At 40.1% G+C, this 14,162-nt stretch overlaps 1 protein-coding gene across 4 annotated transcripts in view; it reads right to left on the reverse strand.

Moving 5' to 3' along the window:
- PFKP (phosphofructokinase, platelet) overlaps window positions 1–14,162 on the reverse strand; it is a 299,364-nt gene that overhangs the window by 228,909 nt on the left and 56,293 nt on the right. For all 4 annotated transcript variants that reach the window (XM_085631901.1, XM_085631900.1, XM_085631899.1 and 1 more), the window contains exon 2: window positions 8,587–8,660. In XM_085631901.1, coding sequence (XP_085488027.1) covers window positions 8,587–8,660 — 74 coding nt within the window. The remainder of the gene's footprint in view (window positions 1–8,586; window positions 8,661–14,162) is intronic.

The following is a 14,162-nucleotide window of genomic DNA, read 5'->3' on the forward strand; positions in this document are numbered from 1 at the left end:
AAAGTGTGGACTACGTGAACTTCTAGTTTAGCTCAAAAAGACATACTTTATCCCACCCTGGATATACATTTGAATTATAATTGTGTTACTTTTCCTTTGGATTGGTTTTGTGATTGTCTTTTTCTTGCTTCTGAATGGACACTATCTCCCAGAATGCCCTGCTGCTGAACTGGTAAACGAGGATTTAAAACCCCGTTAAGTGCGAAGAGCCCTTTCCCTTATGAACATTTCTGCGGTTCCATTTCCTGATGGAATTGTTTGGGATAAGGTACCCTATGATATATTTGGACCAACAGAAACTTTACAAGTTCTATATGTTTTTAGGATTTCTTTAAATGATGTCATCACTCCTGGCACTATCTCTGATGATTGGGACATTCACATAGTGAAACAAATGCTTGATGATTTAGAGCATTACACTGTATTTGAAAGTGAAGAAATGCATGATGGCACATCTAATTATGATGAAATGTTTTGCCTTCACCATTATGGTCACCATTATTTACTTAAAGTAAGTACTCCAAGTGCAGTATTTAAATACACACAATGGGAACACTGCCCTACACCACCGCCATCTAGTTCAAAAACGTTTGCACAGAAGTTTGCATTTTTACTAGTCACAATCCAGCAGACCCTTAGTCCTAATATTATACACATACACCTTCACCGGCAAAGAAAAATAAGCTAACAGACACAAAGTTGATATATTCCGCCTCTTTAATTTCACAATTGTCGACACTGGGATATGAATTTTGGAAAGACAATATCGATTTGAAATCTATATGGGGAACTAAAGATTGGCAAGTTCAGGGGAACACACCTTTATTTAGAGCATGCATTATACCACAGAACTAATTTTCCTGAATAAAACTGTGCAGCAGGCATCCTGTCTCGGCCTGGCCAAGATACAGGATATGAATACACTATATATTCCCACGTTTGCACATTTTGAGAATTGGCAGCAATTCATAAACTGCACGGAGAACACATTTGACAACATGCTTAAGAATGGTACATACAATTGTTCATGTTCCAGTCCAGAGGAATGACTTGTGTGGCCGTTAGATACTAATGGATGTCAGGCATGTTTCTTAACAACACGAAAGGGTTCAGGATAAATAGGCCAGACCCATGTTATGTGCTGCTTAAGAATGGTACATACAATTCTTCATGTTCCAGTCCAGAGGGATGGCATGTGTGGCCGTTAGATACTAATGGATGTCAGGCATGTTTCTTAACAACACGAAAGGGTTCAGGATTAATAGGCCAGACCCATGTTATGTCCAGATGCAGCACTCAGGAGTGGTAACAACATACAGCGTTGGTACAGAGTGACATGTCCTTTTAGCTACATGAGCAGTCACAGTTTAGGTCTATCAAGCTACAAAGCTTGACTCTACAGACTTTACGCACTGGTCGTGCTCCATGGAAGCACTTAAAGGCCACTAGTTTGTTTTTATCCTACAATTTAACAAAAGAACAGACCACCAAGCAGACCTGCCAACTGCAACAAAAACCTCACCATGTGAGGAGGGGGCAGGGCCTTGGAAGGGATGGGGCTTCATGCCGAGAAGTACCTTTTGCGCCCAACCTGGCCCCAAGCCCCCTCTCTAAAAAAAAAAAAAGTAAAAGCTTGCTGATACTTTTTCCAATGTCCTGGGTGTATTTTCACACCCATTAATGGATGTTAGCAGCAGAAAGCCTCTGAAATCTGGCAGAAAACTTGTTTTCTCTGCCACCTTGTCATTACAACACCATCAGGTAGGCAGGTACAAAGCACTAGGGGGGGGACTTGTACAGGAGGCATGAGTCTGACCTTTCACTTACAGGTGTAGGAATGGTGCATCTGAGGTTTTTCATAGTGGTATAGACAGTGAGAACACTTTAGGCCATTCTCTAGGTTAAAGGGAGGTCACACCCCAGGGCGCAGGTAATGCGTCCAATGCGAACTTGTCCTGTTATCTGAAAGGTTCCCCCGCTGCAGTAATTTGTCCAGCATACAGATTACTTTCAAATGGAAGCTATTTGATTAATCAAGGTTGCTGTGGGATGAAATAGGGAATACCATATCTGGTGACGGTTTCTGCGGTCGTGACCTGTTACACACAAGTGCTTTTTCCACCTGCACCTATAGTTAAAGATGAAACAATTTGTCCTTTGATTACAATTTGAAATGTGAACTTTGATGCTTTGAGCAGACTGAAAGCCTTATTGTTTCAGAAGGAAGTGGCATTAACAACTGCGCAAGAGATGTTTGATCTTCAAGTTATAAGGTCTTCTTTTGAGACACACTTGTTACTTCACACCAATCTCCCACACCATTTTGGGAGCTAGTGCTCCGAATTTTTTATGTTTGAAACACTGCGGGTGTACTGCACTTTTTGAAAACAATTGGCTCCAGGTTGGTTAGCACCTTCCAGACTGTCTTCAGAGTTATTACATCTTTCATACACTCCGTGTTTGGAAGCGTTTTTTTGGAGGCTTTCCACTTGTACTATTCCTCATCATCAGGATATTAATTTTATTTTGTTTGCTCCACAATGGATGTTCTGTCACGCGGTCAAATGGGGATGACACTACCACATGTGCTACTGTGTCATGAGAGAATGATACAGTCTTGTGGCACACCCTTGCTTCAGGAACTAAATGATAACTGGTTCATGTTCTTTCGGCCTGTCTGGCTATATTGAATTCAGCTAGTATTCCACTGTCAACTGTGCACTTTAGAGTGTGCACTGGATATATAGTTGGTAAAGAAACCGGTCCAATCTACAAGCGTAGAACTTCTGGAGTTTTGGATCCTGGCTTGACCTTTGCGGGTTCACTACTGGCTCTCACAACGTCAGCGGGTGCTGAGGGGGCAGATTTGAGCATGTTAGTTCATAGGAACTGTTGAGAGGTGCAATGGAAACATTGTCTGCAGCAGCTGGGAACAGCAAAGTTTGTCTGCTTCTCAGAACATTTAAACAATCTGGCAGTTTTGAGCAGTACAGATGTTTATTTATTCGGCCATGTTTTTATCTGCTCAATTGCTTTTAAATGCAGTCTTTTTTATTTGCTTTTTTATATTGATTTTAAATACAATTTGGATTTCTCTATGCTTTTATTATGAAAGAGCACAATGTTTTTAAGAAGATTTAGTCGACTTACATCCAAGGAGTAGATGTCATGTGATCACTAAGGCCAGGGCAAAACACCACCATTTAACATGATCAAGTTTAAAGTTGACATCTTTCTTGAACGTTGACACTTCCCACATATTTGCTTATTTGCTTGTATGGGAAAATAATATTTTCTGAAATGGCTTTGCCTACATTTACATTTCTTCTTAGATATATTATCAGAGTCTTGAACATACAGTACGAGGGCTACGTTCACTGTGTAAAATCTTGATGTTTGTTTTTGTCCAATCTGCGACAGCTCTGTAGAGGTAGAACCAATAATGGTGGCCTGACCGGGGTTTCTGCATGCTAACAAGGGTGTAGTTTATTATATAAACAGCATCACTCCTTTGTTTAGACAGAGGAGCATTTCGCTGACAATGTTGCACCCATGTCGCAATTCCAGCCCAGCTGAATTCTATTTACCTCCAGTGAAAGATCATGCCCAGCTCTACACCAAGATGTCACCCAGAAGAAACATACCTACAGGTAACTGGTGAGTTAGATCACCCTAACTAATTCTGACAGATTCACCCACCCTAGGCACACCAGGTTAGGGAGCGCTACGTAGAAGTGTAGGCATGATTATACATGTATGCTTATAATCAATGTCACAGCACAATGATTTAATTGTTTACTATTCTAGTAATGCGGATTTCTCTGTTTTGTTTTCTTCTATTGCAGTGCACGTATTTTACAACAGAATCATAATGCTTCAATAAATGATTGAAATGCCAAACTGGGTGAATACCTCAAGGGACGCTGGATTCAATCAAGCAGACTCAACCAGGAATTGCACCAACGCCTATCTCCAAACTGAATACGGCGCTCCGATTGTTTGAAAAATCGCATCAAAGATTGTCTATCTCCACGCTGCAAGCAGAACACGGCGCTCTGACTGACAGAAATGAGTTTGATTCACGTCCTACTTCGAGAGTGCAAGGCATGTACGGCTTCCCTCCATTATAAGTATCCGTCTTATAAATGACAAGTCGAACATAGATGCAATTTTCCACAATGCCAGGGGCTTTTATAAATCCTTCTACAAGTTCCGGTACCCTCTGAAAAAGTTTGAGCCTGTTGGCGGCCCCATTATCTTCACTTAAGATAATTCCAATAATAATGTGGGCCTTCATGCCGCAATTGGGTCGCCTCTGTGCTCAACTAACAATCTTTATCGTGCCCGACCTAGTACTGGTCCTGAGGAGAACCCTAAAAAAAATTCAGGGTTCCGAAACGCGTTGACCCTATCCAGCTAGTCACAATCTTCATTTGAGCCACAGAGTAAAACAGTGTGCAAACAGGGCAATCAGCCTGTTGTTATTAGAATATACATGACTAGCTGTTGGTGGCAGGTTGCAGCTTTGAAAACTGTAAACAGTCTGTGCCGCCATCTTTTGTATATAATTGAAGGACTGGTCATTCCATTTAGTCTGTAACTTTATGTGTCGTGCATTTTTGTCTCTTCATTTTTCCAAATGTCAATAGTGCTGTTGCTATTCATGTGTTGATTATTATTTGTCAACTAATTGTTCCTCTTGATTTGACATGATTTAAATGTTGAATGAGTATGCAAAAAATTGATTAATTCATGAGGGTGTAATAAAAACACCAAACCACTTTAGTAGTTGAGGTGGCTATTTGTATAATTGATATTAATCCAAATCACACACCCAGACACCTTTCTTCTTGAATCTATAATCAATATCACAGCACAATGATTTAATTGTTTATTTTTATTTACGATTCTAGTAATGCTGATTTCTCTGTTTTGTTTTCTTCCATTGCAGTGCACGTATTTTACAACAGAATCATAATGCCTGATGTGTTTTGGAGCATCCAGCTCCTTACTCATAGGCAGTGCTGAAAAGTCCAAAGTACTGCTGACACACATTTTATGTCCTCTGTATGCTTTAACTTAATTGCACTCCGGTGGGCCTCACAAGTGAGTTGATTTCAAATGCATGCTGGAACTTGAAGTATGTGTCAGCACAATTCCTTCCCTCCAGTGGGTTCTGTGTCTTCCCAGTTATTTTATTTTCATGTTCATAGCCCTCCGGTGGGCCTCAAAGTGCAAGCCATTTTTTTAATTTAGGAATCTGCTGTGCTGCTTTAGAGCAATTCAGTAAGTTTGTGCCCCAGTGGAGCTCCATTAGAACAGACCAATCAGTACAGTGTATTAATCAATAGTATCTAATCAAAGTCAGACACCACCATATAGTCTTTCCTACAATGTATGTGCTTTAATTGCATAATAGTATTTGAATTAATCAATTTATAAAGTACAAAACAAATCCTAAATGGATATATTCTTTAAGAAACAGGTGCACAGAGGAGTGAGGTGATAGGTGTATGGGAAGGATTGTGAAAAAGGACAGTGGTGCATACATATATACATCAATAGGATAATTGCAAACTATCCTGACAGTGTTTTAGAGATGATCGAAGTACTCGAAAAGGAAAAGGGCCCAGGTTTATGAGTAACCTGTGGCTACTGGCTGCTGGCAAGAACGGTGAACTTTTCCTTTTCGAGTACTTCGATCATCTCTAAGAAGTCTGAGAGCCTACAAGCCCAGCCTTTTTCAATTACAGCCTGAAGCAATATAGCTGTTTCTACTGGTGCCCACTCCCCTACCCTCATCTTTGTCCTGATGAAGACACCGCCCACAATGCGTAAAATTGGCGGTTCCGTTTAGGGGTCGAAACGTCGACACTTCTGTTTATATTTTTGTCAGACATAGAATGTTTATCTGTAACTGTGTTATGACTTGCCATTTAATGATTGGACAGTAAACACTGTCAGGATAGTTTGCAATTATCTTATTGATGTATATATGTACTCACCACTGTCCTTTTTCACAATCCTTCCCATACACCTATCACCTCACTCTTCTGTGCACCTGTTTCTTAAAGAATATATCCATTTAGGATTTGTTTTGTACTTTACAAATTGATTAATTCAAATACTATGATGCAATTAAAGCACATCCATTGTTGGAAAGACTATATGGTGGTGTCTGACTTTGATTAGATACTATTGATTAATACACCGTACTGATTGGTCTGTTCTAATTGAGCTCCACTGGGACACAAACTTACTGTACCACTATTTACCCAGGCCCAGTGGCTTTTGGGTCGCCCCATTGTTATAACGCTTTAGGGCTCAGCATAGTTCCATGCGCATATGCCTTTACCATGCATGACTTTACAATAAAAAAACTACAATCATTTTAGTGTTTTACAGGTAAGTAGTACAACCTCTTCTTATATATGTGTGTGTGTGTGTGTGTGTGTGTATATACATATATAAAATGTGCTTAAATAAACAAAGGTTACAGGGACGTTATAGTTAGGCTCACATTTCAGCAGTTGTAGTTACATGAGCTAACTATAACTTACGTCCTCGCAATGCACTGCTTATGACGTCACATATTAAATCACTCATGACATGGTCAGTGTCATCACTGTTTTAATGCCCTTTATTGATTCTCATTGTTTTGGTATACAGTGAACTAAAGCTTGGGTCAATATATCTAACCCAATTGGTCATGAAAAAGGGTACATGGGGTCTGCAGTAAATCGCAAATTAAGTACACTCCACTTTGCAATTCACAAATAGCGATTTCTTTGGATTCCCAAATGTGAAATTTAATATGTATGAGCCAGAGTGCCCACAGAGAGCATAAACATTTGCTGTGTAACCATGGCTGGAATCTTCCATGACAACCAATCTACTAGAGAGGAGGGGACATCACCTACAGTCAATGCTTTCTTCTAGAAGAGGTGAAGGCCTGCCTAGAAGCCTGCCTAACTACTGAGAGAGAAGGAGTGTGCCTGGCCCTGCAGGACAGACTGTCCAGGAGGAAAGATGTGTGTGCATTCTAGGTGAGGAGAACCCCAGAAAAAGCTGATGCTCCAGGCCAGGGTGCCAGAAGTGGCCCTGTGCTGAATATCAGTCTCCCAGACCTCCGTGTGCAGTTGATGAAGTGAACTGTGTCACGTTTATGCCAGAAAGATATCACCATGCAGCCGGCCACAGGTTTGATCTTCAGTTGCTGGCATCGCTAATGAAGTGTAAATAATTGTGTCATCAATGAGCGAAGAGTCAGCATGACCAGGAACTGTTAGTGTCATGAAATCACCCTCAAAAGATTCAGCCTGAAGGCCACAACTATCTCTGCTGAGTGTCTGCCAGAAGTCTACTTCGACCACCATTACTGCTGAGGTGGTCACATTCACAAAGACGTGCCTCCTCGATCTGTCTTCTGATGCCACCCAGAAAGGCTGTGGACCTGTATCAAAGAATCCAAGCTGTAAAATAGGGATGGTGTGGCTGCATTCAATGCGCACCAAGACTGTTGAAAGCATTCTTGCTGGTAGACTGTGGGCTTAGCCTAACAGGATACAAGAGGACGAAGACATGTGGGCCACTTCACCCGCCTTGCTACAGATAATTATTTTAGTGATAAAGGAATAATCTGTTGAACTAAGCTGCCTATTGAAACCATTGAGAACCTTTAAACGAGCTGTCCTTGGGACTAATCTCACCTAGAATCTTAGAAAGACAGAGACAGTGATATCAAGAATATTGGCTTTAGCAAGAAAAGAGGGCTGTTACCAGGAAAGCAGCACCTCGCTATAGAAAGCAGCATTCTGAAACCTTGTATTAATTTCCATTAAACTGTGCGCTATTGACTTTACTTTGAGATTAAAAGCACTTTATTTTCCATAAAGACAAGCACTGGGTTGATAATACCATATTTAGTCTGTTGGGTGATAGTTGGAGTCTGATCTCTTGCCCCCAACACTACGCCCTGTGACGCTTGTGCCTGCTTGCTCGCACTACTCAAAGAGTCAAATCAGCAGAAAGGGTTGTACTTGGTCAAGTTTTCAGAGTCCAGGACACCGGTGGGAAACAACATCAACTACTACATTTGGGGTTCAGAAGCACGTTTCTGCCCTGTGGCCCTAACATCCCCCTCTCCCCAATCGTGGTCTGGCAGTGGGTATTTCAGCTGTTTGATAACTCTCGATATTTTGTGGGAGTGCTGTTAATAATTTACTACTTTAGCCCAAATCGTCTCATTCTCAGTAGGAGACCTCACTGATATTCCATTCTAGTGTAACTGAAATTCTAAGATAATAGTTAGTACACCATGTTAGGCACTGAATTCTTAAATTAAGAACATACACATCAGAAAGCAACTAAGAGAGAAGCCTAAAATCATGATTCACATTTTATAAAATATATATTGCATTTTAGAGCAACAACAACACAAACCATGTGAAAAGGTTTCAAATTTGTGTGTTGAACATACATTTAAACAAGTTTAAAAATACCATCGAGATTTTTAAGCTTACTTTAAAAATTACGTAAAATAGAAATCAAACGTGGATGCAACCAACTTCGAACCCAAAAACTCACCTCATATATGAAGTACACTTTGGCTTCTACATAAATTCCCATGCGCACAACTGCACGGACAGCAGCATTCATTCCTGCGGAGATAAAAAGCGATTTGTGATGTTACAAAATTATAAAATGTCCATTAATACACAAACATTTATGATTACCAGAGAAGCAGGTAAACGAAAGGCAAAGAAAAGAATTTGCCATCTAACACAAAAAATATAAAAACTGCGTCATTATCTTCCTTTCGAGGTTAAATTACATAGTAACTGTTAAACTCACAGGCCACTAGTTTTTGTCGCCAAATTTTAATTTTCATAATGCACTTAAATGCAGACCTCCACTAAACGTGTCACGAAATCACGCGTGGTAACCAGAGGCAGTGACCTTAATCTTCAGAAATGGATTACACCAAATAATCCCTTAAAACCCTTGTTTATCTTTGATCTGGGAATACAATACAATATATAATAATATGTTTGACACATCAAGTTCTTTCCTACTTCTTTGACAAATTTCAACATCGGCTAGTGCAATGAGCTCTGTCCTTACCGTAAGAGCAGTTGGCCTAAAGCACAGTGTGTTGACAAAACACCAACGGTTCTTGACATCAACATTTTGTTTTCAAATTTGTCTCTCGGGTTGTACAACGCGTGAGGGAAACAGTTTCACGCTATCAAAATAATTCAGCAGCTTGTAAGCAAAAGAGGAAATTCCAAACATTTTCTTCACTGGGCTTGAGTATTAAACACAGATCGTTGATATGCTAAATAATCAATCAGAGGAGTTTAATTTGTGTATTCCTCCCCTTATTCATTGCTGATTCTCAGGACATCTGCTCCTGATTAGAAATGAATGCAGTAACTATAAGGGAAATGCATACATTTGCATACACCTCATCAACGGAAACAGACCTCTGCTCCACATAAACTGAAAAGATCGAATGTGGGCGCAGAGATAGTCATACATACTTAACACAAGCAAAGAAAGAGGTACAAAGAACATCTGCAGATTGCTAATGACATAGTCACCAGTTCCTGGCACACACTCGTATATTCACTTTACACATGTGAGTCATCTTTAGGGTGCTTAGAACCGCAATTGTGTCTGTTACTGCGGTTTCCCGGTGATTCATTTCAACAAGCAACCACATTAACAATGCTGTGCTTCACCCAAAAAACAGCTTCCTCGTAGTTTATTCCCACCTACTGGACTACAAAGGCTCAATCACTACTGCTATTTTGAGTGTGGAGTAAAAAACGTAAAGTCTAGTTCCCTTCAGCATCCATTAAGGTATTTATCATGAACTGTATAAATGGCTGGGATACAGTGTTAGGCGCAACGTATCCGACATTGACAAGACTCCGTCCTCACTTGTGGCTGGGATGGTGATGACAACAGGCTCAATGTTTAATTGGCTCCTTTCCAGTAGAGAGATGTGTGAAAAGTAACAACGGAATTCCTTAGCAGACAGTTACTGTAACTAAATATTTCAAACACATTTTACTGGTGTTTTAGAGTTCATGGATGTTGGTCGGGCAGTGCTTTTGTTTATGATTGACCTTATGGCAACATTCAACGCTGCTGAACGGCTTGTCTGCAGTGCCAATGCTGAAACAACACTTCAAGGAAATGTTTTTTTGGGGTTCTAGGTACTGTTAATCATACACTAGTTGTACATTATGGTTTGAAGGACCAGATATTTCTTTCTTAAGTCAGAAGGGCAGTGTTGCTGGAAAGCAGAACTCCATCCCTCCTCCTGCTCAGGCTGGGACTCACTCTGGCACGCAAAGTAAATCAAGCACTGGCAAATCCGACAGGTCTGGAGTTGGTTATATGGCTTTTGGCTTTCTCAATGCTTGTTTTGATTTTATTTTTCTTTCGTCATAGCTTTTGTAAAACGTTATTGTTTTGGGACCTACCCGGCCTTCTGTAATATACAAGTATGCATTGGTAAACCCAAGCCAGCCTTTTTTTTTTGACAGTGCTTGTTTTGTTTTGTTTTGTTTTGTCATGGTATTCGTTCTTGTAAACCTTTATTGTTGTGGGAGCTGCTGCATCCTTGTATATATATATAACTATATATGTATATATAAATATATATATATACAAACTGCTTCTTTCCAATATATATATATATATATATATATATAATATTACCTACTGGCGGTCGCCAGTAGGTAGTTATAGTTAGGACCCCTTTTCCATAGGAAATCCGCAACATTCTATTTTGAATAACTTTGGCGCCGGTCGATGAATCCTCGCGAATTTCTCAAAATAGGTGGGGCGCTACGCTCCGCTCCTACCCTGAAAGTCTCGGGGGGATTCGTCAAGCAGGGGCTGAGATAAAAGGGGGGTCCCAAAACGCGTTTTTCCCATGCATTTTTCCATAGGACCTTTAGAACGAGCTACAGCCCGAACGGCTGAACAGAATTACTAGAAATTTGGCAGAGAGGTAGCCATAAGGTCAAGGAAGTGCCTTTTGCAGGTCTGGTGTAAATCTGTTCAGTATTTCCTGAGTAAATAGCATTTAAAAGCATATATATATGTGGGCGGAGCCTAACCACACATCTCATCCTGAGATCTGATTGGCTGTCAGCACTTCATCCAAGAAGTGTTGGCAGCCATCTTGGGACAAATATACATGATAGCACCTCATTAAAAAGCATTGCAGTTAATAGAAGGTTTTAAGACTTTAGTTACATTATATATCATTTGTTGATGGTACCATACTCATTTTAGGAATTGTGGTATGTTCTAAGGTGATTTCACCATGTGAAAAAGCCTTCTGCTGGGATATCATGATTGAGAGAAAAATATTTTCTCATGCTTTTACCACAGAGGTTTGGAAGGTGATCTATAGGCTAAACTGAGAGCTTATTTTCTGTAAATTCACATTATCTTTCTCAGTCATGTGAGAATGAAGTCTGATATTCTCAGTAAAACATGTACATCCAACAAGGGCAGAGACTGTCAGTTGATTCCTTTGTGTTCTACTGCAGCTTCCCAGAGTGTTCCAAAGAACTACTAGAGCGCTAACAGTCCTACTTATGATAAACGTATGGCACACCTGAAGCCATCTTGCTTGGATTAAAGTGGTAACTCTTAAAACATTTAATTTAAAAAGGAACAAAATGAGGGGGTTCATTTTTCCATAAAAAGTATGATTAGTGCTGCAGAAAGAAAAATTAGGGCACATTTTGAGTGACTTCTCAAATCCTCTTCTATTTCATTAAAAAATTCTGACATGCAGACTGAAACATGCACTTTCAATACCAGCAGCAGTTTTCCCTGGTGAGCAGTAGCTTTACTACAGTGATCTAATGAGCAAAAAGAGTGCTAACATTCTGAATTTATGGCAAATGTGTGACACATCTGAATGCCTTCTTGATGGAATCAAAGTAAAAAACTGAAAGTATTTCCTACTGAGGAGACTGCAGTAAATGAGGAAATTAGGAAACTTCATAACAAATAAGTCTCCCAAGATGGCCACCAGAGACAAAAGAGCCCAAATGTAGCCCAAATATCACCCAGATGTAGCCCAAGTATAGCCCAATGACAGAATGTCCCAGAATGTTCTTAAAAACAACTAGAGCGCTTACTGTCTTCATTATGACAAAAGTATGGCACACCTGAAGCCATCTTGATTGGAATAAACTGGTAACACTTAAAACATTTAATTTAAAAAGGAACACAATGAGGAGGTTCATTTTGCCATAGAAATTATGATTAATACTGAAGAAAGAAAATGAGGGCACATTTTGAGTGACTTCTCAAATCCTCTTCTATTTCATTAAAAAATTCTGACATGCAGACTGAAACATGCACTTTTAATACCAGGAGCAGACTTCCATGGTGGAGTAGTTTTACTACAGTGATCTAATGAGCAACTAGAGTGCTAACATTCAGAATTTATGGCAAATGTGTGACATATCTGAATACCTTCATGATGGAATCAAAGTAAAACACTGAAAGCATTTCCTACTGAGGAGACTGCAGTACATGAGGAAATTAGGAAACTTCATAACAAATAAATCTCCCAAGATGGCCACCGGAGACAAAAGAGCCCAAATGTAGCCCAAAATCAACCAGATGTAGCCCAAATATAGCCCAATGACAGAAGTGTGCAAAACACTTATTATTTTGTGTTTTTGCAGTGTTATATAGTGCAGACTTGTCAGGTATTGGAGTGCTTTACATGAGCATTGGTTACATCACACAAGAACAAATTCATTTTGGTTGTAGACATGGGGAGACTAAGTGATTTGACCAGAATCACAGAATGTCGAGCTGAAGCAGAAACTTCAACCTGGTTCCCCAGTTGCAAAGTCTGCAGTTCTGGAAGTAACACCACATCCTCTCCCCTAAGTGCAACATTTAATCAAGTGGTCAACTGGATAAAAAAACATAAAGATAACAAATAATTTAAAAGTGCTTTGTCGCTATTTGAAAACTCAGAAAATATGTCCTTATTTTAGTCTTTTAGAGCACTAACCATAATTTTGATGCCAATAAGACCCTCTCATATATGTAATTTCTAAAGGAAATGCTCTAGGTATTACAGTTTTGATTACATCAAGATGATGTCAGGCGTTCCACACTTTTGTAATAAATATAGAATGTTAGCAATCTAGTTGTTCATTAGGATACTGTTGAGAGGCAGAGGCCAGGGGCACGGACTCTGAAAATTGAAGGCAGGTAGGAGGGTGCAAAGGCAACAATTTAACCACACTGAGCAGGCAGGAAGGGCCGTGGAAGCACAACAGACTATGGAGGGCAGTGGAAAGGGGGGCAGGGGCAACAAACCAACAATACAGGACTTGCAAGAGAGGCTGTTGGAGGGAAGATCTATTACGGGTCAAGGAAGCTAGGGGCGGTCCCCAGATCCCCGGGAGCCACCACAGAACTGAGCAGGAGAGTGAGTCAGGGACAAAAGGGGCACCTTAATTTGAGCCGGGGTGCCTAGGAACGCTTGCTCCAAAAATGAAGAAAACAGACATATGAGACATGGAATTGGAGGCAGAATACAATGGCAGTTTAATGAGAAGATGCAACTTCAAAGAAACCGCAGAATAGAGACATAAAGTACAAAAAACAGAATCCAGATAATCATACAGCTGTCATAATATTCTCTGTATCTCAATTAATGTACTGACAGAGAGAGAGAGAAAACACATCTATAAATGCATCATGAGAAACAAGTTACACCAAGGAAAATGTTACCTAGGAACACTCACGTTTACTCTTAGAGCAAGCATTCCTGCAATTACAATACAAAATCTTTTAAATGCAAAAGTAAAGAGAACAATGGTTAAACATAACATGACATTTCATATAGGTAAAATAGAATAAGATACTTCAAGCAAAGCAGAGCAAGACATTTTAAGCAAAGGAAGACAAGAGCTCCCAGCTCTTGGGGAAAACCTGCACTGCCTGTTAACCTACATACAGACGGCGAGGTAGTCCGTCGATATCTGTGGGTGCTCCCTTTTTATATCATTTTGTGGGCTCCTTTGCACGCTACATCTACCTACGTATGCTACCCAAAAGCTTCGACTGCAGATTTTACCAGACATTTCGTCATTTACCCA

The sequence above is a fragment of the Triturus cristatus genome, chromosome 10, assembly GCF_964204655.1.
Source record: "Triturus cristatus chromosome 10, aTriCri1.1, whole genome shotgun sequence".
Taxonomy (NCBI): domain Eukaryota; kingdom Metazoa; phylum Chordata; class Amphibia; order Caudata; family Salamandridae; genus Triturus; species Triturus cristatus.